Here is a 25,953-nt window from a genome sequence, read left to right as displayed (position 1 = left end):
GGTTTTGCTGCCGAGGGTGGTCTTGCTGAGAAGATACCTACCGAACCCTTGGTTCATGTTGCCTCTTCTGCTAGAAAGTGCTAGCGCTAGGTTTCTATATATACAAACTTAGTAAATTTGCCCTACCTACTTTCCAACAAAAGTCACTTAAAAATAATAAGTGAAAATGTCAAAAATAGGGAAAATAGGTCTATGCCTTGTAAAAATGCTCCTGATGGGTTCTGATGGAAATCTGATGTTCATGTTGTGTGCAACCAAAGGATATGCATCTACTCTAAGTGTCTGGACATGCATGGTCTGCGAACAGACTCACAAAAGTGCCAGATCACTTCCTATTCTAGACTGACTTGACTGAACTAAACCCTGGTCATGTTGTAGCTTGTCCACGGACACATAGGGTTGGATGTGTCACGTGACATGGAGACCCCAAGTCTAGATTCTAGCGCAACACAACAGAGATTGAAGATTCAGTTAAAACAGTTCACAAAAGACGACACGGCCCGACGTAGTTCCGTGCCAAGAGGTATTGGCCCCAAAGACTGGCGCCCCTTTCGATATTCCTTTTTATATTAATCTTTGTGCAAAGTACAAGGGAGTCTGCGGGGACTCACTCAAACTCTGCGTCCAGATGCTCTGAGTAATGAGGCCCCAACAAACTTATTTCTTGTTACAGGGGATGCCCAAAAGCAGAGCCCCAAAATAACTCAAAAGCATCATGCCCAAAAGCTTTTACTCCAAAATCAGCCAGCCAAAAACAGCCAGTGTAAATTACGAGCATCCGTACACTGCCACGTCAGCATGTCAACGGAGATCCGTATGGCCGGCCACGTGTCATCTGTCACAAACTACTGACATGTCAAAGCCCTGAAGAATGGAGCCAACTTGCAGATACGGCCGAGGGGCCTAAACCCTAAGAAGAACAAGTAACAGAAGAAGAAGTCCTACCAACTTATGGGGACCCCGTCCGATGGGGCCTGTCACACAAGACGGGCACCACGTGCCAATAGAAAAGAACAGACTGAACAAACTTTTAGCACTTCAATAACAATTGAATAGAGAGAGAGAGAGAGAGAGAGAGAGACGACACGCGACACGGAGTGGCGGAATTCCACCCCAGAGAGTATTGGCCCCAAACCTTGGCGCCCCTTTTGGTATTTCTTTATATTGCATCAACACAGTACAAGCCGGTACTCCAAACTCTGCACCTTCTCCAGGAAGCATGCCAGAGAATGAGCCCTAACCTCACATTTAAAGGCCCTTGGCCTGAAAAGCAGTTATAGTGAAAAGCCTTTAAACTCAAAAGCTTCTAGTCCAAAAGCAAAGCCAAAAAGCTGCCAACATAAATCACGGAAGTCCGCACAGCCTACCATGTCATCAGCCAACGCAAAACCGGAAATCTGTACAGCATGCCACGTCATCATGCCAACGCAATTTTTGAAAATCAGCCACATCATCAGTGTTGGCGTGTGTCCGGATCCTGCTTTATTTTAATCCTTTATGTCACTTGGGACCCCATCGAACGGGGTCCCCATAAGTTGGTAGGACTTCTTCTGTTACTTGTTCTTCTTAGGGTTTAGGCCCCTCAGCCCACATCTATAAGTTGGCTCAATTCCTTAGGCTTTGACACGTCAGCGATTTGTTACATCTCCCCTTCTTGAAAGAGAGTAATCGTCCGCGATTACAGCAAATCTGCAAAACAACTCAAGTTAGCTCAAAAATTTCCGAAGGTCATTCCGAGCAGTGTGACATGAAACGTTTCATGGTTTCGGTCGTTTCGGGGTTTCGAGGTTTTGAAACGTTTTGTTTCATAGCGTCAAAAACATGAAACAGGTTTCATAAACGACATTAAATTATATATTAATAAAATATGATAAATATGTATATAATGTAGCACACATGACTCTAGACCATTTGATATTGTGCTAATTCTTTCCATCTTTTGTGGTGCGTATGCCCTATCAACTACCTCATTTTTGTGCTAATTTTTCCGATTTAATGCTTCTTTTAGTGCTAGGCTTCATTATGGCTGAGTCTGCCCTTGATCTCCGGAGTCATGACAGAAACTCAGCACGCTGAACTTTGTGTTGATGTATGCTCGTGTGTGTGCATGTGGTGTGTGTTGTGTTGGGGAGCATATGTTAGTACCTAGTTCTACACCCACTATTGGGCACTGACGACGTTAGTGGGGATGTCGTGGTATTTAGTCAATACTATGCATGATGGAGCTGATGGTTATATTGTCTTGTGGGTGACTACCATGGGGCTATACCTTGCACTTTCCTTCAAGGGTGAATCTGGGCTTATCCTGGATTCATTTAGGTATATATATATTTAATGTCCACAAGAGAGAGAGAGAGAGACGTGCTCACTGCTTAGAAGCGACTTCAAGCGAGCACGATCAAAGAGATGTTCAGTATTGATGAAAGTTAAAACACAGCCACTAGTTTCATGAATCATAACTGATGCATCATTGATTCATTTAACAAAGTACTTCTATTGAGCAAAGTTTCTGGAAAAAAAGCCCCAATTTCAAACGTTTCATAAAAAATGCCTGTCTGTTTCATGCGTTTCGGCAAAACGTTTCATAGGTTTCGGGGTTTCATCCGCATGAAACGTGTTTTTATGTCACGGACATTCCGAGGGACAATCAGTTTGCTCTTTTTATTAAGGAGTTAGCTTCTCCTTTCGATTGTTTTGATCAAGGAGTTAGCTTCTCCTTTCTACTCTTTTGATCAAGGAGTTAGCTTCTCCTTTCGGCTGTTTTGATCAAGGAGTTAGCTTCTCCTTTCTTCCAGATCGGAACTCTTGATATTCCGGCGTAGTAAAATTAGCCATCACACCTAGACCGTACCGATCTTCCACGAGTGTCTTGATACACTGAAAAATTACATACCCAGGCAATGTCATCCAATTAGGAATATTCAGTAATTGGCACATCACAATGCAACACAAATGCTTACATATGCATGTTACAAGACACAACAAACAGCGTCGCTGAGCACTCCCCCGAGACAAACGGTCTGCGGTATGAAGCTACTCAACGACTACCTCGTCACTCCCCCCGCAAATAACCTAAAAAGGCCCGGGCCATGAGCTCAGAGAACTGTACAACCAAACGCTCCCCAGACCACAGTTTGCGTCGCTTGGAGGTTTAAGAATACAACCAAACGCTCCCCATGCATCGGCTTGCGTCGTTCGGAGGTTTTCTAGCATACAACGGAACGCTCCCCACACATCGGCCTGCGTCGTTCCGAGGTTTTCAAACATACAACGAACGCTCCCCACGCATCAGCCTGCATCGTTGCGAGGTTCAGACAATACCAAAACAGTATTTCTCACTTCTCCACCCGGGAGTAAAATCACCAATCATTGAAACCAATACCAAACCAAAGTCAAACAATTTAAATCGGCACCAAAACAAGTTCAAAACAGATACCATCCATTTCAAACAAATTCCAAACAGGATCACCAAACAAGTTCTCAAACAGATTCTCAGACAAAATTCAAACTTAAAAAGAAATCTCGACATCAGTCGAGCTCGAAAAGTCGACTGACTTTCCATCCCGAAACCTGTACCAAAAATTAGGGTTAGGTTTCTTCCATAAGGTCGTAGCCGAGCACAACATGGTCCATCAGCTCTTAGACAAAGAGTGTTTCTTTGGCGGCGATGGTAGTCCCAAGATAGCAATCGCAATGGAACTCTGATCGTGAAGAGACATCTACTGGGAGATGTCGAGAAACTTCAAGTTATAATATGCTATGGTTTCCATGGAAGCATTTCAAGATACCCAACTCTGCCAAAAGTTGCACTCCAAAGGAAGATGTCAAAAACCATATAACTTCGAGCAAAATTTTCTTGAAAGCTTGCCCAAGTACTTGGAGTATGCTGCTTGGTAGCTATCAACATCTGCATGGCACTAGTGGCCTCTGAGAAAAACAGTGACTCGAAACAAATCTTGGATCCTTCTTTTGCAAGTGATCTTAATGGCTTATGCCCTATAAGACATGAGCGATGAAGACGGGAGCGCGTCTAATGCGCGATGAAGTAAGGGTGGGAGTGGCTAATAAGTCCAGGTTGGAAGGCGAAGATACCTTAAATCAAAATCCAATAGCTCTGTCTGCTCTTTTGTAAGACTGGTATGCTTTCAGAAAAGCACACGCCTGATGCTTTGATACCACTGTCACAAGATGGGCACCACGTGCCAATAGAAAAGAACAGACTGAACAGAATTTTAGCACTTCAATAACAATTGAATAGAGAGAGAGAGAGACGACACGCGACACGGAGTGGCAGAATTCCACCCTAGAGAGTATTGGCCCCAAACCTTGGTGCCCCTTTCGGTATTTCTTTATATTGCATCAACACAGTACAAGCCGGTACTCCAGACTCTGCACCTTCTCCAGGAAGCATGCAGCCCTAACCTCATATTTAAAGGCCATTGGCTTGAAAAGCACTTATAGTGGAAAGCCTTTAAAACTCAAAAGCTTCTAGTCCAAAAGCAAAGCCAAAAAGCTGCTAGCGTAAATCACGGAAATCCGCACAGCCTACCACGTCATCAACCAACGCAAAACGCGGAAATCCGTACAACCTGCCACGTCATCATGCCATCGCAATTTTTTGAAATCTGCCACGTCATCAGTTTTGGCGTGTGTCCGGATCCTGCTTTATTTTAATCCTTTATGTCACTTGGGGCCCCATCGGACGGGGTCCCCATAAGTTGGTAGGACTTCTTCTGTTACTTGTTCTTCTTCGGGTTTAGGCCCCTCGGCCCACATCTATAAGTTGGCTCCATTCCTTAGGCTTTGACACGTAAGCAATTTGTGACATGGCCCCAAGTGGCAAAGGATTAAAATAAAGCAGGACCCGCATAACAACTGCTGACGTGGCAGTTTTCGAAAATTACACTGACAGTGCTAACGTGGCAGGCTATACGGATTTCCGCGTTTTGCGCTGACTGCTGACGTGGCAGCTGTACGGATTTCCGTAAATTACGCTGGCAGCTTTTTGGCATTGCTTTTGGACCATAACCTTTTGAGTTTGAAGGCTTTTCATGTAAAACTGCTTTTGGGGCCTAGGGCCTTTAAATATGAGGTTAGGGCTCATTCTCTAGCATGCTTTCTGGAGAAGGTGCAAAGTCTGGAGTACCGGCTTGTACCGTGTTGATGCAATATAAAGAAATTCGAAAGGGGCGCCAAGGTTTGGGGGGTGAAATTCTACCACTCCGTGTTGCGTGTCTTCTCTCTCTCTCAATTCAGTTGTTATTGAAGTGCTAAAAGTTTGTTCAGTCTGTTCTTTTATATTGGCACGTGGTGCCCCTCTTGTGACAGTGGTATCAGAGCATCAGACGTGTGCTTTTCTCAAAGCATACCGGTCCTACCAAAGAGCAGACAGAGCTACTAGAATTTTACTTGCAGTATCTTCAGGTCGGGGCTTGTACTACAGAGTGCCGGCTTGTACTGTGTTGATGCAATATAAAGAAATACTGAAAGGGGAGGCAAGGTTTGGGGCCAATACTCTCTGGGGTGGAATTCCACCACTCCATGTCGCGTGTCATCTCTCTCTCTCAGTTCAGTTGTTATTGAAGTGCTAAAAGTCTATCCAGTCTGTTCTTTTCTATTGGCACGTGGTGCCCCTCTTGTGACAGTGGTATCAGAGCATCAAGCGTGTGCTTTTCTCAAAGCATACCGGTCCTACCAAAGAACTGGGGCCAATACTCTCTGGGGCTAAAAGTCTGTTCATTTCTATTGGCAAGTGGTGCCCGTCTTGTGACATCATCTTGTCAGCGCATTTTTCGGTGGTTGTTGCCACGTCAGCAGGGGCTGTGTGTGTATCCGGGAACACTACCACATCACTAGTTTGTGACATAACACACCAAGACACTCTTGCGTAATGAGAGAGTCCATACCAGGAGCGAAGCCCGACACCTCGAGAGGAGTTGTCTGGCTAACCTCCAGAGGGGCTCTCTCTACAAGAGAGTCACCAATCACATCATGCATACTGCCTGAATCAAACAATATGACAAAACGCTGACCCTTCACATGACCATAACATTTAAAGAGAGACTCATCAACGTGTGTGTCAGAAACATGTGGAGACTCAAATTGTTCACTAAAGTGCTTGTGGTAGCTGTCGGTGCTTTGGGTTCTCTAGGTGGTGCTATCTTAGGACAAGCCTTCTTAATATGACCCTCGAGGTGACATTGATAACATCGACCTTCCTTAGCATAAATGACTTGTTCTTCTGGCGTTATGTATCCTCCTATAATTCCTTGTGCAGCTTTTTCACATGGGGTTAGCTTAGGTTTAGCAGGTGTTTTAGCTTTACCCTCATATTCAATTTTTGAGAGTTCTTTTCCGAAGGATTAGAGGAAGATGGGCTAGAAGAGTTACCATTCTTCCCGTTCTTACCGTTCTGTGGGTTTTGAGGAGTCAGAGAGGTACTATGAGAAGACTTGTTCTATCACGAGGACGTGGCAGTTATTAACCATGTCACAGAGATGTGGCAACTACTAACCTTGGTTGTTGGTTTCTTTTCAATGGGGTTTATTTTATTTGTTTTGAGACCCTCTTTTTGAAGTAGCAAACGGTCGGACATTGTATGGCCAATGTGAACGGTACATTCATCCGCAGACGGGAAGTGGTCGGCACTGGAATTCGTATGGTAAGAGGATGTCTAGGCTCAGAGCAAGATCATATAGGTTCCCCCGTCGCACTTAGCAAGTTGGTGGATACTAGGAAGTGAACTCAATTAAGGCGTAAAGTCAAGGTGTGACTACCAACTGAAAGTATCCAATACTTGGGCCACATTGCACTTTTGGATGCGGTCCCAATGAGGATAGATGGTCAGAAGACCAGTGGGAGCCCAACGGAAGCATCTCCTAAAATTTAGGGAACTGCTATTTTGGGCCGTGAAATGTGTTCGCGTCATTACCTCCGGTATGACTAGGGGAACATTTTATAACTCTGCCGCGAAGTCAACTGACGCGTCGGTTGGGATATTTTTAAGCGGCGAACCCGAAACGGGAAAATGCTTGTAAATGCGCCAAGTGTCACATTTTTATGCACTTGCCTCTTCCAGAAAAATGGGCGCTGAATTTTTAAGCTAGGAAGGCCTCATTATGCAATCTGTCACAGGTTAAGAGCTATGGAGTGCTTCCTTTCCCTCTCATGTACAGTGTGGTGCTAGGAGTGATGCCCTGCACACTACACACTGCTCTCTCTCTCCCCTACGTGCAGTTATGTGATGCCCCACAAGAGGGCTCCTCATTTGACTGATGTACACCTGTGTGGGTTCATGCTCTTGTGCTAAGGCAAGAGCCTCCTTGAGCAGGAACAGGGGTAGCTAGTTGCTACTCCAAAGCAGGCACTGGTGAGGGTCATAACCTCACCACACAGGTGCAAAATCAGCGCTGTGTATGCGCTGTAATTTTACTGTTTTTCAGCCATACGGACGCCAGAACCTTTGGGAATCGTGCCCCACTCGCAGAGGACAGTTAGGGGACTGTTTGGGGCTGAAAACAGGGCAAAAACCAGTAAATACAGCATGCTGAATTTACTGTTTTTGGGCAGGAATCAGAGGGTATACGCCCGTGCAAGTGAGTTCTAGCAAGGGAATTGGTTTCGCGCAAGTTTTGGGGCTGTTATGCTGCCGAAATTTGGCCAAATCAAATGGTATCTAGGTGGATACACGTGAAGGATTCCCAGGACCTTACCTTGTAATTTACCCTCCTAAAGAATAAAGAAATACCGAAAGGGGTGCCAATTTTGGGGCCTACAGGTTGTCGGCGTCTGCTCGGAGCATTTTGGCTTCCGAGCCGTGTGTGTGTTCAAGTGTTAATTCCTGTCGCACGTTCTCTTTGCAAAATGCTTTGTGTGTGTGTCTAAAGTAAAGAATTTCGGGTGAAAGCCAACGCCTACCGCCCTACGGGCCGGTTACATGTTCTCCTTAGGCTTTCCTTTGTTGTGCTTAATCTCCTATGCGAGAGCAATCGCTACCGCCTTGTTGAGATCCACAGGGTCGAGTACTTCGAAATCAAACTTGATATAGTCGTCCAACCCGAAAAGGAATGCCTCTTTGAGCTCATCATCCGATTTGCATAATTGGGTGCCGAGCTTGAAAACACGGTTAGAGAAAGACATAACCGGCATACCATTTTGCTTGAGACTGCGCCAATCTTCTTTCAACCGCGCTACTTACTGAGGTGGCATAAACCGTGCCTTGAGCTTGTCTTGGCAGTCGGGCAAATTGAAAGAAAAGGGCATGCCTTCCTCGGCTTCCTCTAGGTGTGTGGCCAACTGTGCCTCTTGCCACGCTTGATACCAATTAATGGCATCACCGGCAAGATACATGGCTTCCATCAAAACTTTGCTATTCCCTGTTTTCTTAGTTGTCGCAAAGTAAGCATTAAATTGATGCAACCAAGAATGAATAACATTAGCATCCATCTTACCGTCATACTTACTGAACATCAACTTCTCAGTGACTGGATTGTTGGAGTCCGCATCTCTACTTGTGCTACCTAATGAACTACCCACATCTTTGACCAACTCGGATTTCGAGGTGAGTACCTGTAGGACCAACTCTTGCATGCGTTGGTCTCTCTACGCCTCACGCTCTAACTCCAAGGCCGCTCGCCTTTCTTCGGCCGCCATGCTAGATAATGATATTGTGTCGACGAGGATGGCGATGATGACGACTCGACGACGATGCGCTGAAAACGCAGATGCTGAAATCTGAAAACAACGGGCTGAAACTGTAAAAGCTGGCTGACTCGGCGGTACGGCGAAGATCTGCTGCGGGTATGTGAGATCTGCGAGGCTATGGCTAAATCTGCAAATGCGAAGGGCTGAAAACTGAAAACGATGATCAATCTGCAAGTGTAGAAAAGCTAGGCTTGATCTGCTGTTGATGGAAATGCTAGGGAGGTTCTGCTGCAGAAAACGTTATGGAGTAGGATCCAAAAACGTTGGCTGCTTTTGTTGGCTGAAAACGCTAGGGTCTTCTGCCAATCTTACTGAGTTACCATTGGGTTTCTTTTATATTTCCTTAGCAATTTGCCCTACTTACTTTTCCAACAAAAGTCACTTATTAATAAATAAGTGAAAAATGTCTGTTTTGGGAAAAAGGGGTCTATGCTCTATAAAATGCTCATGATGGGTATTGAATGTCATGCTAATGATTGTGCAATTGGAGGATATGCAACTAATCTAAGTGCCTGGACATGCACGGCCTGCGCACAGGCTCACAAAGGTGCCAGAACACTTCCTAAGTTAATCTGAACCCTAGACCTGAAAAAGCTTGTCCACATGCACATAAGGTTAGATGTGCACGTGACAATCTGTGAGACAAACAGTACGCCAAATGATCGGCTTAACCGTTTTCGGAATGAAGTGGGCTTGTTTACTGAATTTGTCGATAACTATCCAAATGCCATCTTGCCCACTTTGAGTCTTGGGAAGATAAAAAATAAAATCCATGGCAATGCTTTCCCGAGGATGGGAGGGTATGGGTAAAGGCTATAAAAATCCAGGTGCCTTATGCCTATCAAACTTGACCTTTTGGCATACTAAGCAACTACCAACAAACACGTCCACATCCTTTTAGAACCTCTGACCAGTAAAAGTAATGGTCAACACCCTTCAAGGTGGTATATATACCACGGTGGCCGGAAACAAAAAGTGGACAATGCCACTCTGTCAAAACCTTGTCCCTCAAGGGCTGTGTAACACACAACATGGTTTTCCGCATCAAATAGCCGTCCTGTATCGAACTAGCTGCCCATCTTGTATCCGGTGAAAGATGTCTACAAAGTCAGGATCGGGTTGAACTTATGTAAGAGTTTGACTTTGAGATCCGTTACAGAAAAGGATCCAGTAATCGAGTTGCCGAAGTTAATGCCTTGTCTATGGCTGAAATCTCGACAGATTTCTACTCTCTCCGAGGGCTATGTCGTTCCAATAGCTATTTTGGCAAGATATGGAACGAAGTCGAAGCTAGGCATGACTCGTGTACAGGCTTGGGTAGTCCGGAGACCCAAGTGAGTCGTGCTGGAGAGACGAGACAACAACAATATTCCATTAGAGGTGGACTACTGTTCAAAACGGAAAGGTTTGCGTGCCGAAAATCGATGAGGTTCGACAAAAGATTTTGTTCGAACGCCACGATGTTCCTAACGTTGAGCACCTAGGCATCCAGAGAACTTTAGCTTTGGTCAAGCAATATTTCTATTGGCCAAGGATGCGCTCTTACATAAAGAGTATGTGAAGAGATGCGCTCAGTGTCAGGTCAATAAGGCAGAGCGCCTTAGGAAAGCTGGCCTGCTACATCAATTGGAAATCCCTGATGCCAAGTGGCAAAGTATTTCCATGGACTTCATCGTTGGTTTGCCAAATACTAGTCGGGGCAATGACGCCATTTGGGTTGTGGTCGATAGACTCACAAAAATGGCAAAGTTTATACCAACAAAGTCGACAGTAAAAAGCCATGAGTTGGCAGTTGTCACAAACTGGTGACGTGGCATGCCCGGACACACTCACATCGACTGGCAGCAAGGTACAAGCTCAGAATGTACACGTGGCAGACAGTACGGCATTTCCGCAATTTCCGACGTGATTCCCGATGACAGCCTCTGTAACAGACTTGGACACTCCAAGTCAAGAATCAACCGCGACAGCACCAAATAACCACTTCAAAACAATTCACAGATCACAATAGATTTGCACTGGCCCGGCGGAGTTCTGTGCCTAGAGATATTGGCCCCAAAGACTGGCCCCCCTTTCGGTATTTCTTTTTGTATTAATCAATCATCAAAGTACAAGAGAGCGGTTAGGGTTTCACTCTCAGACTCTGCGTCCAGATGCTCTGAGAAGTGAGGCCCTCACCACTAATTTAAAGGTTACAAGGGATGCCCAAAAGCAGAGCCCCAAAAGCTTTTAAAATCAAAAGCAGTAGTCCTCTCTCTCTCTTTAGAGAGTCTTTTCTTTTTTTATATAAAAAAAAGCAAAATTCGCGTCGCTCATCATTTCCAAAAAAAAAAGCCTCCACGATTTCCGGAAATTAGGGTTTTTGGCAGAAATTAGGGTTTGTAGGAATTTTAGGGTTTCTGGCAGAAATTAGGGTTTCTGTTGTCCGCCACGTCATCACTTTGTGACATACCCCCCTCTTGAAAGCATTGTAATCGACCGCGATTACGCTTGCAAAACCGACAAAAGCCATAAACCGTCTTAGCAGACACTAACTGTTAGTACCTACATACTAGGAACACACATCTAGCACATGTACAAAATCGACAGTCACATCACACGACATCACAGGACATCACATGACATTCAACATTCATTCGGATCTTAGACCATGATTTATCGGCAATGTAGCTAGCAATCACATCTAGGTCCAATCGGGACCTCATCGATGTCCGATTGACTAACCCCTATTGCAACCATGTCTATTCGAGATCAATCAAACCAAAATGCTGTAGTCATTTCGTCTATCAGTTCCTGCACTCACAAGAAGTCAAGAACAAATCAGTATCATTATCAGGAATTCCATTTCATAAAGTCATCCAATAGAATACTGTCAGCTCTCAGTATCCCTGAAGCTCATAGAGACATCAGTGACTTTAGTATCAAAATCAAGGCATCTGTTGACAAAGGAGCGGAGTAACTCCCCTCTTGTGCATCCCACTGCACCAGATCTTCGGCCAAGCTGAGTTTCTGGGTTCCGTTTGGAGTAGACTATGCTAAACCAAAACATCGAGGTAAAGTCTCACAATCCGAGGAGTATCTGCTAGGTCCTCCTCCTCCATCCACTTTGCATCAAATGCAAGAAAGTTCAAGGTGGAAAGGTACGTAAGGTACGGTACGTGTTCGGTACGTACTGTACGTAGTACCGAATGGATTGAGTGGTAAGGTACGTTTTTTTTCGAAAACCTCAAAAACCTACAATACGGTCCGTACTTGATAATAAATTCATAAGTATCACTTCTAGGATATTAGCTCACTGTTCTACTATCCAAGGCTGTCATAAATAGACAATCCAAGGCGAGTCATGACCACTTTCTCGACATTCAATATTCACAAACAAATACAATTCAAAGCTTCAATTCTCTCTCAAATATACTTCAACAAACTTCAAACTTCAAACTACAGAGAACTTCATATTCATCATGATTTGCACACTGTATAGTATTCGACAAACGAGACTTGAAACTTGAGAGGCAATACAATTCATAAAGTACTGAAATGACACAGAATCATAGATGGTAGACCGTAATCTCATCAAAATACCAAGATGAATCATGAGCACTTATCTTTACCGCGCACAAGGTTGCTCTGCAGGTGAGTTTGCAGAGCTCTGTCTGCAATAAACAGGCGCCCAAACTCTCTCTGTAGTACTCTGTAGTCAATAGTTTGCAATAAACAGGCGCCCAAACTCACTCTGTCTCAATAACCAGGTGGCCAAACCCCCAAAACAGAGGCGAAATTAAATCCGAAAACGCGAAGGAGAAATTCTTTTTTTTTTTTGTAACAGTACGGTACCGTACCGTACCGTACTGTATGGACGTACGTACGGTACCGTATGGATCTGTACGTACGTACGGATCCTACCTTGGGAAAGTTCTTGAACTAAACCAAGAACCGCCTTCGGACTTTACCTTTCTTCGTATCGTTATGTGCCAAAATCTGTTCAGGAACAAGGATCTCCTCGTTTTCTTCCACTTCGGGTTGCTCATCAGGCTCCCCATCATCAGGCACATCACCCTTAACAGGGTTCAAGAGATTCACATGCAATGCATTATGAATCCTCCAAGTATTTGGCAGTTTCAATCGGAAGGAGACATCATGTATCTTGTCGGTGATCTAGAAAGGTCCGTAGTATCACATACTAAGCTTTGGAAAAAGCCTCTCCTTTCCCTTTTTCTTTCTTAGGCGTGCCTTCTCAAAAGTAAGAGCACCTAATCATCCTCCTTCAGTTTCAAGTCGCGACGATGGCGATCCGCTGCCTTTTTCAGTCGTTCTTGAGACTCCTGCAAAGTCTCGCGAACCTTGGCAAAAGCCGTATCCAAATCTCGCGAATATTCATCCGCTTCAAATATCTAATCTTTCGTGCTCAGGAAGGATGGAACCTTCGTAGCACTTTCAACAATCTCACATGGCGTCTTCCCCGTCGAAGAGTGTATCGTGTTATTGTAGGCAAATTCCACCAAAGGTAAGTTCTTTTCCCATTGAGTCTTCTCATCCGAGATACAAGACTTCAATAAAAATCTAAAACCACTGAATTGGCAATCTCAAATTGCCCGTCAGTCTGCAAGTGGAACGATGAGGAGAATTGCAACTGCGTGCCAATGTTCTCCCAAATTGCCTTCCAAACAAACTCATAAATCTGGGGTCTCTGTCGGAGACAATCGTCTCAGACGTGCCATGTAATCGGAAAATCATCGTGATCATTCAGTGTTCTCGGGAGATCAAAAATGAAATCCATTTCAATACTTTTCCAGAGGCGGGTGGGTATGGGTAAAGGCTGTAACAATCCCTGTGCTTTATGCCTGTCAAACTTGACCTTCTGGCATACCAAGCAAGTGCGCACAAACTCTTCCACATCTTTCTTGAGTCTCGACCAAAAGAAATATCTCTCTATCCCTTTCATGGTGGTAGCAATGCCGCGGTGACCCGTAAAAGGTGGACAGTGGCATTCAGTCATAACCTTATCCCTCAACAGCTGTGTAACGCACAACATAGTCTTTCGCATCAAGTAGCCTTCCCGAAGGGAGTATCGAGCTATTGTCTCCCCATCCCGTATCCGTGTGAAAATATCTGCAAAATCTGTATCTGTGGCATACTGATCGACCATATCCTCGAAGCTCCTATGATGTATCGCGGAAATAGCCAGAACCAACGGTTTCCGAGACAAAGCATCTGCTACCACATTCTTCTGTCCCTGCACATGGACAATCTGGAAGTGGAACTGTGACGACATGTTCGCCCACCGCATCTGCTTTTCCGAAAGCTGCTTCTGTGACAAGAAGTAGCGCAAACTCTGATGGTCTGTAAAGACAGTAAAATCCGCTCCAAGTAGGTAATGCCGCCACTGAGTAAGAGCATGGATAACCACCAAAAGCTCTTTCTCATAAATCTGTGTTGTCATCTCCGGCCTAGAGAACAAACGGCTCTCGTAAGCTATGACATGGCCTTCTTGCATCAAGACCGCACCCAGACTACGACCACAAGCATCACAGTATACTTCAAATGACTTCTGCAAGTCCGGCAAAGTCGAAATAGGTCCCGTAGTCAATTTCTCTTTCAATGTCCGAAAGGCAGTCACCTCTGTGGGTCCCCACGAAAAAGGTACTCCTTTCTGTGTCAAGGTATGCAAAGGGGAAGCAACCTCTGCAAACTTTCGTATGAACCGCCTATAGTACGAACACAGTCCCAAGAAGCTTCTAACTTCATGGACATTCCTCAAATCGGGCCAATCACGGATAGTCTCTATCTTGGCCGGGTCCATTTGCACTCCTGCTGCTGACACAATGTGTCCCAAAAAGTGTATCTCTGGTAGGAAAAATTCACTTTTCTTTGCATTAATCACTAACGTGTGATCTCGTAATGCCTGAAAGACTTGAAGCAGATTATCTCTGTGTTCTGCCTCATTCTTGGAGAAAACAATAATGTCGTCAAAGAAAGTGCCAACAAATAGCATGTACTCTCGAAAAATCCTGTCCATCATCCGGTTAAATGTCGCAGGAGCATTGGTTAAGCCAAAAGGCATCACTAAAAACTCAAATAACCCAAAAGTCGTCCGAAAAGTTGTCTTGTAGACATCTACTGGCGCTATCCTGATCTGATGATATCCACTCTTCAAGTCAATCCTCCTAAAGCACGAGGATCCCTGTAACCTGTCGAGTATATCATCGATCGTGGGGATCGGAAATCAGTTCTTGATGGTGATTTCGTTGAGAGTGCTATAATCGATGCACATTCTCCAAGATCCGTCTTTCTTCAAAACCAACAACACTGGAGAGCAATACGGTGAAGTACTAGGCTGGACAAAACCCTTTTCCAAGAGGTCTTTCACCGGGCTCATAATCTTTTCATTTTGTACTCAGCTCACACGGTAAGGTGGCCGATTCGGTGGCGTGCTTCCAGGTATCAGATCAATGGTTTGATCTTCAGGCCCTCTGAAAAGCAATCGGCATGAGTGTGGAGAAAAATCTTGGCGTTCTTTTGATCAGGTCAAAACATATTCAACCTTTATCCAACGTTCAGTTCTCTCCCAAAGAATGAGTAAGAAACTGAAGTTCATCAAGTACAATCTCTAAGCCCTTCATTTATCAAAGTCGCTTTCTCGGCCCGGTAGTCAACCACGGCGTAGTTCTTGTGGTACCAAGGGATCCCGAGTAGAACGTCACTCGCGTGTCCTGAACACCCCTGTCATTGCAAACAAAGTTTGCCAATGCTCGGTGTAATGGCAACATCCCATCCAGGTGCCAATCGAACTACCTCCGCCTATGGCGTCAGTCTGTTGGGCGTAATTTCCAAATCGAGCCGCCAATTACAAGTGAAAAGAAGTTGGCCTTGGCTCCTTCAAAAGAGCTTCCTGATCCTTCACTTTGCCCCAAAAGCGGCAAAGTTTGTACTTTCATTCATTAGATTCGGTGCAGGTCCCACGCCATGTGGTACCAGTTCTGCTTTTCTATCTGCCTTTTCTGCCACATTCATCAGCTGCTCTCAAACTCTCAGGCCTGTCGTCGTCTTTATCATTCTGTTCTTTTTGTGCCTTATTAGGGCACTTCGCGGAGATATGTCCAAGTTGCCTGCATCCAAAGCACTTCCCCTCTTTGATGAAGCGAGCTCTCTCCTCAGGAGTAAGCTTGGGTCGTGCATACTTTTTCTCTGGGTTGCTCTTTTTCTTTCTACTTTCATTCCCAGAAGTCTGTTCGGCTCGTTGTGTCATGGCCTTATTTGTGGGGTAGGTCAAATTGCCAGAGTGAATGGCAAAGCCCCGCTTCGCATGACTCGTCAACTCCTGAATAGAAGCTGACTTTTGTTCCAAGCAGTGATCTCGAATCTCTGTAGGTAGACCCAAGGTAAACCGCTCAATCTGTTCTCTGTACGAGATCTTCTTGAATGAAGAGACGGGTAGAAAAGAGCTCCAGAATCTTTCACAATAAGCATTGATTGTATCTTTCTTGGTCATCCGCAGATGGTTCCAAGCAACTCGTATATCTCGTTCATATTCTTGCGTCAACCAAGAAGAAATAAAAAGCTTTTCAAATTTCAGCCATTTAACTGGCGCACTCTTGTTTAAAAGAAGCGTGGACCACCAAGTACGAGCATTCCCCTTAAGGTAAGAGGTCGCTCTCCGAATCTTGGAGTGCTCTGAATAGCGTCCTCCCGCGAAAGCGATGTCAAACTGTCGTATAAAAGACAAAGCCTTCAAAGCATCTAAGTATCCTGAAAAAGTATCAAACTTGATCGAGTAGCCACCTTCCTTAAACTGTCGGACTTTCTTGCTTTCATCTTCGAGAAAGTCATACTGGTTGGCTTTGTAAAAAAATTCTTCTTGTTCGCATAAAAGTTTCCATCATCGGAATCTGAGTTGTCTGTAGACGAGTCCTCAATAGAACTGTCAGTCTCTGGGCGAGATATAGCCTTCTTTGCCTTTTTCTTGCCCTTTCCGAAGCTTTGTTTCTTGCTTCTCTTTTTACCTTTTCTGTCTTCTTCGCTCGAATCCGAGGAGCTAGAAGAACTATCAGAAGAAGAAGAAGAAGAAGAACTGGGTAGGTCTTCAAACTTGACGCGCTTCTTCAATTTCTTTGCCTTGTCAAAAGTCGATTGACGACCCAAATATCCCGGGAAGTCAGTGCCTTTCTTCTGCTTTTTGCCGTGCTTTTTGTCCTTCTTTTGCACGTCGAAAAGCTGAGCAATCCGTGCATCAACCACGTTCTCCAGTTCCTTCTCCGTATATTTCTTGGAGGCAGAAGGTTTCTTGAGAGCGGGTTTCGGGAGTGGTGTTGTGGTTCTCTGCCACTCCGTCTGTACCTCTTCCAAAGAGGTCTGGTTCATATATTTTGCCATCTTCCAAAGAGGTCTGGTTCATATATTTTGCCATCTTCCGATCCTTGGCAAAATTGAGCATCATCTTTGTTGCATCGCCGATCAACTGGCGACGCTCCATCTCTCGCCACTCCGCTTGAGTAGGCCAAGGCGGGCCATACTCTCTGCCGGAATCTTCGTTGTGATCCCAGCCCGCATCTCCAGATGCAGAGGGAGTCGACTGATCATTGCCTGAAGCCATAGGTGCCGCGGAAAAAAAATTCGGGGATCGGATTTCCCGTAGAAGAGAAATCGGCCGTGCTCTGATACCACTATAACAGACTTGGACACTCCAAGTCAAGAATCAACCGCGACAGCACCAAATAACCACTTCAAAACAATTCACAGATCACAATAGATTTGCACTGGCCCGACGGAGTTCCGTGCCTAGAGATATTGGCCCCAAAGACTAGCGCCCCTTTCGGTATTTCTTTTTGTATTAATCAATCATCAAAGTACAAGAGAGCGGTTAGGGTTTCACTCTCAGACTCTGCGTCCAGACGCTCTGAGAAGTGAGGCCCTCACCACTAATTTAAAGGTTACAAGGGATGCCCAAAAGCAGAGCCCCAAAAGCTTTTAAAATCAAAAGCAGTAGTCCTCTCTCTCTCTTTAGAGAGTCTTTTCTTTTTTTATATAAAAAAAAGCAAAATTCGCGTCGCTCATCATTTCCAAAAAATAATAATAATAATAATAATAATTTTTATTTTTAGCCTTCGCGATTTCCGGAAATTAGGGTTTTTGGCAAAAATTAGGGTTTGCAAGAATTTTAGGGTTTCTGGCAGAAATTAGGGTTTCTGCTGTCCGCCACGTCATCACTTTGTGACAGCCTCACGTGGGTCAAGCCCTCACTTCTCAGAGCATCTGGACACAGAGTCTGAGAGTGAGCACCTACCCACTCTCTTGTACTTTGAACACAGATTAATAAGAAAAGAAATATTGAAGGGGCGCAAGTCTTTGGGGCCAATATCTCTAGGCACGGAACTACGCCGGGCCGTGTTGAATCAAGTGCGAATTGTGAATTGTTATGAAGTGAATCTCTATTGTGTCGCGGTAAATCTTGACTTGGAGTGTCCAATCTTCTACCGAGAAATCCGATCCTTCTCTCGCCACACTTATGGATTCCAACATAGAACAGTCGACTCCTGCATCTGGGGATGCGGGAAGAGATTACGAAGAAGATTCTCACGAAGAGTTCGAAAGAAGCTAAGGAACGTGGACGAAAAGGCCAGATGAAAGCAGGACTGGTTCCAGATTGCATGGGTACTGACCCAAGCACGATTGATGGAGGAGCAAAGTGAAAGATCAAGAAGCCTTGATTTTCTTTGATGGAGGAGCCAAGGCCAACTTCATTTCACCTAAATTGGCGGCACGGCTCGAGATTACACCCGATCGGATGGGACCACAAGCAGAGGCAGTTCTAACGGCACCCGGCAGGGACGTGGCCATTACACCTGTCATTGGCAAACTTTGATTGCATTGTCAGGGGTATTTGGGGCACGAGGACTTTTACATAATGCCCTTGGAAGGTTGTGATGTCCTCTTGGGAGTCCCTTGGTACCATAAGAACAACGGCGTGGTCGATTATAGGGCGAAGAAAGCGACATTGACTACTGAAAGGGCCGCAACATTGTACTTGATGTGAAATTGAAGGGCAAGTCTATCCCTATTGTATCGGCTTCGGCCGTTTCGAAATTAATGAAATCCAGTCTGTTTGTTTACTTGATCTTTTTGAAAGAGTTGAATGATGACCATAGGACAAATATGTCTGACTTGATAAAGAACGCCCAGATTTTCTCCTCACTCATGCCAATTGCTTTTTTGAGGGCCTGCCACGCGAGTTCCCACCAACTCGTCCTGAGGATCATACCATTGATCTGATACCTAGAAGCACACCACCGAACCGGCCACCTTATCGTGTGAGCCGAGAGCCCAGAATGAAGAGATTATGAACCAAGTGAAAGACCTCTTGGAAAAGGGTCTTATCCAGCCGAGTACTTCACCTTACTGCTCTCCGGTGGTGTTGGTTTTGAAGAAAGACGGATCTTGAAGAATGTGCATTGATTATAGAGCTTTCAAAAAAATTACCATCAAGAATATATTTCTGATTCCGGGGATCGATGATATTCTTGACAGATTACAGGGATCCTCTTGTTTCAGCAGGATCGATTTGAAAAGCGGATATCATCAGATCCGAATCGCGCCGGGAGATGTCTACAAGACAGCTTTTTGGATGACCTTCGGTTTATTTGAATTTTTGGTGATGCCTTTTGGCCTTACCAACGCTCCAGTGACCTTTAACCGAATGATGGTGGACAGGATTTTCAGAGTACAAATCTTTTTGTTGGCACTTTCTTTGATGACATTATTGTCTTCTCCAAGGATGAGGCAAAACATAGAGAACATTTGCTACAGGTCTTTCAGGCATTGCGAGATCACAAGTTGGTGATCAATGCAAAGAAAAGTGAATTTTTCTTATCAGAGACACACTTTTTGGGACACATTGTCTCAGCCAGCAGGAGTGCATATGGACCCGGCCAAGATTGAGATTATACGTCATTGGCCCGATTTGAAGAATGTCCATGAAGTTAGAAGCTTCTTGGGCTTATGTTCTCATTACCGGCGGTTCATTAGAAAATTTGCAGAGATTTCCTCTTTACATATCTTGACACAGAAAGGAGTCCCTTTCTCGTGAACCCCCAGAGGTAACTGCCATTCAAACTTTGAAAGAGAAATTGACTACAGGATCAGTTTTGACTTTGCCGGATTTGCAAAAGTCATTCGAAGTATATTGTGATGCTTGTGGTCGTAGTTTGGGTGCGGTCTTAATGCCTATGAGAGCTGATTGTTTTCAAGGCCAAAATTGACAGCACAGATATATGAGAAAGAGCTTTTGGCAGTTATCCATGCTCTTACTCAGTGGAGACATTACCTACTCGGGGCCGATTTTATAGTCTTCACTAATCATCAGAGTTTACGTTACTTCTTGTCACAGAAGCAGCTATCGGAAAAGCAAAAGCGGTGGGCTAACATCTTGTCAGAGTTTCACTTTCAGGTTGTCCATGTACAGGGACATAAGAACTTGGTGGCAGAAGCTTTGTCCCGGAAGCCGTTGGTCTTGGCTATTTCCGCAATAACCACCAGCAATAGTTTTCATCTTGCCATGATTAAAGCCATGTGTTTGTATCAGTAGTAAATTGCCATATAATTCTCGGGCACTAGTATTTTGACACAAGGTTTGCTGTCTTTTCAAGGCCGAGTGTTGGCAGCTAAGATTGCTTTACAATCAACCTCCAACTCAAACCTTATTTCCTCATAGGGAATCAGAAAAAGCCTGCTCCGAATCAACCAAAGTTTTGGTTGGGTTTTTGCATTAAAGATAGCAACCACTGAACAAACTAGGTAACATAGATATTCAAGGTGAAGAGAAGGCACTAATGGAAGCAATTGACACCACTCTACCTGACCATCAGCACCTGCATTCATATAGACTGCTCCGCCGACAGTTCCAGGTATACCAGAGGCAAACTCAAGCCCTGTGAATCCATCATTAGCGGTTTGCACTCCCAAAACATTGAAGGGGTAACCACTCCCCACTTGGTATACACCAGAGGCAAGCCTTTTGAGAAAAGAAAGCCGATTGAGAATGATGCAGCCATCAAAACCTCTATCATCGAAGAGGCAATTGGAGCCTTTGCCAATAACAAGAAAGGGTATGCTTTGCTCATTGCAATAGCTGCAGAAAAACAAGAAAGGGTATGCTTTGCTTATTACAATACCCTATCCATGGAAACCTTGAAGTGAAAGTTAAATGAAGGCATGCATTTTGCTCAAAAAGGGACCTTAAGGCAGAGGCAAGCTGTAACTCGTGGTGCACTTCGCAGAAGAGTTTAGCAGGACCGCCAACGCCCCAACTGCTCACCTCCCTTAGCAGCTTGCCCTGCGAAATCCGAGGCAGGTGACCGCTCAGCGACTCCAGCTGATGCTTGCCAGCTGAGGACGCCTCCAACCATGCGGGCACCCTCACCGCGGCCCTGTTGCAGCTCCAGGAAAGCATTCGTTCCCCTTAATCATGATAATGCAGCTTGTTTGTTGAGGCCTACCGTTTGGAGGATTTGAAGTGCCTGCAAAGATCCATATTTTTGGCATGCTGAACAAGGTAAAGATCACGGGTGTTTTCCATTTTGAAAAAGAAAAAGAGCATAGAATCAACGCAGATTCTCTCTCTCTCTCTCTCTCTCTCTCTCTGTCCCCCTCTCCCTCTCCCTCCCGCCAGCAAAATGAAACATCACTTAAAATGCAACATGAACTCTCTCTCTCTCTCTCTCTCTCTCTCTCTCTCTCTCTCTCTCATAACAGATCTCGAGTTCAACTCTCCTCGTCGGATAGATCTTTAAGGTCTCTTGGGATAGTTTCCTACGACATTAAAATACTCTTCTTCTCGGGTGTGTGTGTGTGCGCTACTAAAAAGAGGAAAATGGTATAACCTTTCTATCACCCAAGTGTCGTAGATTGGTTATGCCATTTTCCTCTTGAATAACAAGTCTTGAGTTCAACTCTCCTCGTCGGATAGATCTTTAAGGTCTCTTGGGATAGTTTCCTACGGCATTAAAATACTCTTCTTCTTCTTCTTCTTCTTCTCTCTCTCTCTCTCTCTCTCTCTCTCTCTCTCTCTCTCTCTCTCTCTCTCTCTACCAATGCAAATTTGCGGCTGAGTATTGCTGCTTTCACGAGACCCGAAAGGGAAGTCCAGTGAGAGGCCTATGTGAGGGAAGGCTTGCATGAGAGGGGAATCATGGTATGCTGCGTCAGGAAAAGCTTGCTAGAGAGGAAAAGAAAGTGAGGAGAGCCAGCATGTGCCTTTCTCAAAAAATTGTAGTAGACTGGAGGCATGGGAGGCTTGAGAACAGAGGGATTGGGGTTGTGACTCTAGGTGGGCCTTCAGTTGGTGGTAGACATGAAAGATGGCGAGGGGTTGAGGAGATGGAGAAGGTGAACTATGTTGGGAGGAGATTTAGATGAAGAAGGCTGATCAGTGGGAGGATGTGCATGCGACTCTCTCTCTCTCTCTCTCTCTCTCTCTCTCTCTCTCTCTCTCTCTCTCTCTCTCTCATATGGGATGTCATATGGCAAATGCATGGTGAAGGAGGAGAAACTTGTTGCACAACGAGTCTGTTGTAGGAGGTGACACAACCAAAGGTGGGGGACACAGAATATTCCTAGTTATTGTATTTTAATAACAGTAGAGCCATTAGGTATTAGCTATAAAATATCCAAAAAATATCTCATTAGTGAAAGGGTGGCAAAAAGAAAACGTTAGTGGAAGGGTAGAAAAGGGGAAGGTTACACTGGCCTGCCAAATTCGAAACGGCAGATTGAGCTCTCTCTCTCCCTCTCTCTCTCTCTCTCTCTCTCTCTCTCTCTCTCTCAGTGCAGCCGTTTTTTGACCTAGTAGACAGCAGTCCACTCTTTTGATCATAACTTCTTCATCCGAACTCCGATTTGGGTGATCTATAGCCTCAATCGAAGAGCACGAAGTCCTCTACGCATTGATGTAAAGACAGAAATTTTCAGAGTTCTGGAAGGCATTTCTGTAGTAGCATTTCCGAAGTGAATAGGTTCAACAAAATTGATTCTCATCTCCTATCTTACATACAATGTCTTCCGGCACTCGCAAGGGTTCTTCTTCTTCAACAAGGTCCACAACCATTGTGGAAAATGATCCAAAATCTCCTAAGTGTGGAGATAGCAACACAACCACCCAACCAACAACATCGGAAACCATGATCATGGCGTACTTGGTATCGTTGCAAGAGACCGTAAACAAACAAGGCGAAGACTTACGAGCACTTGCAATGGAGAATGGCACACTAAGGGTACTTGTGGTTGAGAATGAGAATCTCAAGAGGACACTTGAGATGCAAACAACACGTTTGATGCAACTTGAAGAGGAAGTCAAGGAATGTAAACGCTCTCTTGTGGACTTGAATGCTTTGAAGGAGCGGATGAGCAAAGTAGAGCATGACCATGTATTGAAAGAGGAGAAATTTGACACTATGAGCCGGGATGTATGCGACATGAAAAATGTATGCACAAACAAGTCTTGGGCTGATGTATGTGGTAGCAATGTGGTTTCTAATTCCTCACTCATGCAAGCTATGATTCAAACAAAGAATGTTGAGAATGTGGATGTGGAGGAGTTGAAGGAACGGGAGCGACGTTCCAAGAACATTGTTATTCGTGGAATTCCCGAAGAGAAGTTAGAGACACCTCCTTCTCTTGCCATTGTTATTGAAGATTTCTTCAAAACCCACTTTGGCATGTCCGGAGTTATGGTCTATGGAGCACATAGAGTGGGGAAGCAAGGAGCTCCTCGCTCGGGAGAACGGCCAATTGTATGCACCATGCCGGATGAGACCAAGCGAAAGATTATCCTTGATAATAGTTGGATCTATTTGAGGGATACAAAATGTTTTGTATGTGAAGATCGCACTATTAAGCAACAAAATATGCGTCGCAAGGCATATGAGGAAAAGAATAATAAAAACAAGGAGATCTCTCATGAAGAAAATGTGCCCAAGGAGGAGGCAAGTCTCTCAAGCAAATAGGGATGTGTGACCTATGAGACCGAGTTACAATTGAAAATATGCTTTTGGAATTGTAATGGATACCCATGGAATGCGGGGGTTGGCATTGATGAACTAACAAGCAAAGCCGATCTTGTACTTCTTGTTGAAACTTGGGAGCATGATACACAAAGGATTAACGGCTTGGAGGATTACAATGTACATTCATTGATGTGGTCAAAGAATCTCAAGCAACGAAGAGGACAACGAGGGTTAGCATGTATGGTTAAGAAAGGATTGGAAGATTTTGTATCAATTGTGAAAGATGACAAGTACAAACGTTATGTATGGCTGAAAATTATGACACCAAAAAGAGCACCCATTTTTGTAGCCGGTTGCTACATTCCTCATCATGATTCTCCCTTTTATGCTTGCATGGATAGAGATCAACCATTTTCTGATTTGGAAGAGGACATTGCTTATTTCAAAGGTGAAGGTGATGTTATTGTATTTGGGGATATGAATGCTCGCACAAAAACATTGCAACATGATACTCAACAATTTGATATGCCATACATTTCAAGGGAGTTGGAGGAAGTTCACTTGTATGATCGTACTTCAATGGATGAGAAAGAGCCGGATCACTATGGAAAGTTACTTTTACACATGTGTAATAGCACGGGTATGCTCATTGCCAATGGTGTATCTTTGTGGAGTGGAACCAATGGATTTACATGTAGGAGACATAATGGGGATAGTGTGATTGACTATATGCTACTCTCTGAAGCCATCATGTATCACATAAAGAGTTTTATGTTTGGTCAATGGACCCCGGAATCCGACCATCGCACCTTATGTATTGACCTTTCATGTGGAGAAGCAACTAAGCATGATAATCTCAGCCAAAAGAAAGAGAAGTTATCACTATGTATGGATTTCAAACGGGCACCAATGTACATTGAAATGGTTGAGCAAAAATTATGGATGACAAAGCTTCAATGTGATGCACCATTGGAAACTAAATGGGAAGCTTTCAAGAAAGCTATTTGTTCTTGTGTGGAAGAATGCTTTGCCATAAAGCATCTCCATGGTATCAACAAAGATAGATCACGCAAAAGGTGGTTTGATAAAGAATGTCAAGATGCTCGAAAGTCCTTGATAAAGCTTGATGCAACTATGGACAAAGACAACTATCAAAGTCATTTGCATACATACAAGGCATTGATTCAAAAGAAGAGAAGAAGATGGGAAGTACAAGAATTTCAAGTGCAAGAAAAGGCACATGCATGTGGAAGATTTTGGAGAAACTTAAGAGGCAAGCGGGTTGAGAATTTTGGTAACTTGAGTCTAGTGGATATGTACACACATTGTAGGCATCTATATGAGCAAGAAAATACTGAAAAAATGTCATTTTATGGTTCACTCCCATGTATGCCGTCTTTTTTTACTATTGAGGATGTATGCGGTGGGCTTGAAAAGTTGGCCACTCACAAAGCGGGAGATCTTCAAGGTATCAAGCCGGAGATGATCAAATGGACGGGAGATTTTACCAATGAGTGGATGTGTGATATGTTCAACCTTGCACTTCAACATGGTATGCCTTATGATTGGAGTACTAATTGGGTTAAGCCTTTGCATAAAGGAGGGGATGTAAAGAATGTAAGCAACTATCGGACTATAATGATTGGGTCTCTTATGGCAAAGTTGTTTGGGTGCATAATGGAGATGAAATTGAGTGATTGGGCTGAAGAGAATGACAAGCGTGCAAAGGGACAAGCGGGTTTTCGTCGATGCCATAGCACCATTGATCATCTTGTCACTCTTCGTGTTCTCATGGAGGAAAGTCAGTTGAAAGGCAAGAGATTGTATTGTTGTTTTGTGGACTTTAAGAAAGCCTTTGATATGATTCCACGTAACAATTTGTGGAGAAGGATGGAAGAACTCCAAGTGCCAAGTGAGTTTATGCTTGCGGTTTCTCGAATCTATGAGAAGGTGATTTGTCAATTGCGCATGGGAAGAGAAATTTCAGAAATTTTTGTAAGCACTATTGGGGTTAAACAAGGATGTCCATTGTCACCAACTCTCTTTGGTCTATGCATCCATCAATTGGAACAAATGGTACTTGACTTTATGTAAGAAGAAGGCATTGAAGAGGTCACTATTTGCAATGCGGTAATCATGCTTTTGTTGTATGCGGATGATGTAGTGCTTCTAGCACACACTTTAGAAGATGCACAAAAGCTTATGGTTGTCCTTGAGAACTTTTGCTTGCATAGTGGGCTGATTGTAAATGAATCCA

General features: G+C 44.3%; 1 protein-coding gene across 1 annotated transcript in view; it reads right to left on the bottom strand.

Annotated features, from left to right (window-relative positions):
- LOC147443403 (uncharacterized) overlaps nt 1-21,300 on the bottom strand; it is a 38,519-nt gene extending 17,219 nt beyond the window's left edge. Inside the window, exons 1-2 of the mRNA XM_086529270.1 lie at nt 20,931-21,300; nt 20,551-20,824 (exon numbers count right to left, since the gene is read on the bottom strand). Of these exons, the coding sequence (XP_086385396.1) occupies nt 20,551-20,824; nt 20,931-21,145 (489 nt within the window). The 5' untranslated portion in view covers nt 21,146-21,300. The remainder of the gene's footprint in view (nt 1-20,550; nt 20,825-20,930) is intronic.
- Between the last annotated feature and the right edge of the window lie 4,653 nt (nt 21,301-25,953).

Source organism: Adiantum capillus-veneris, chromosome 14, assembly GCF_014529385.1.
Source record: "Adiantum capillus-veneris isolate H3 chromosome 14, ASM1452938v2, whole genome shotgun sequence".
NCBI lineage: Eukaryota > Viridiplantae > Streptophyta > Polypodiopsida > Polypodiales > Pteridaceae > Adiantum > Adiantum capillus-veneris.
Note: the sequence above shows the minus strand (reverse complement) of the source record. Positions and strands in the feature narration are given on the sequence as shown.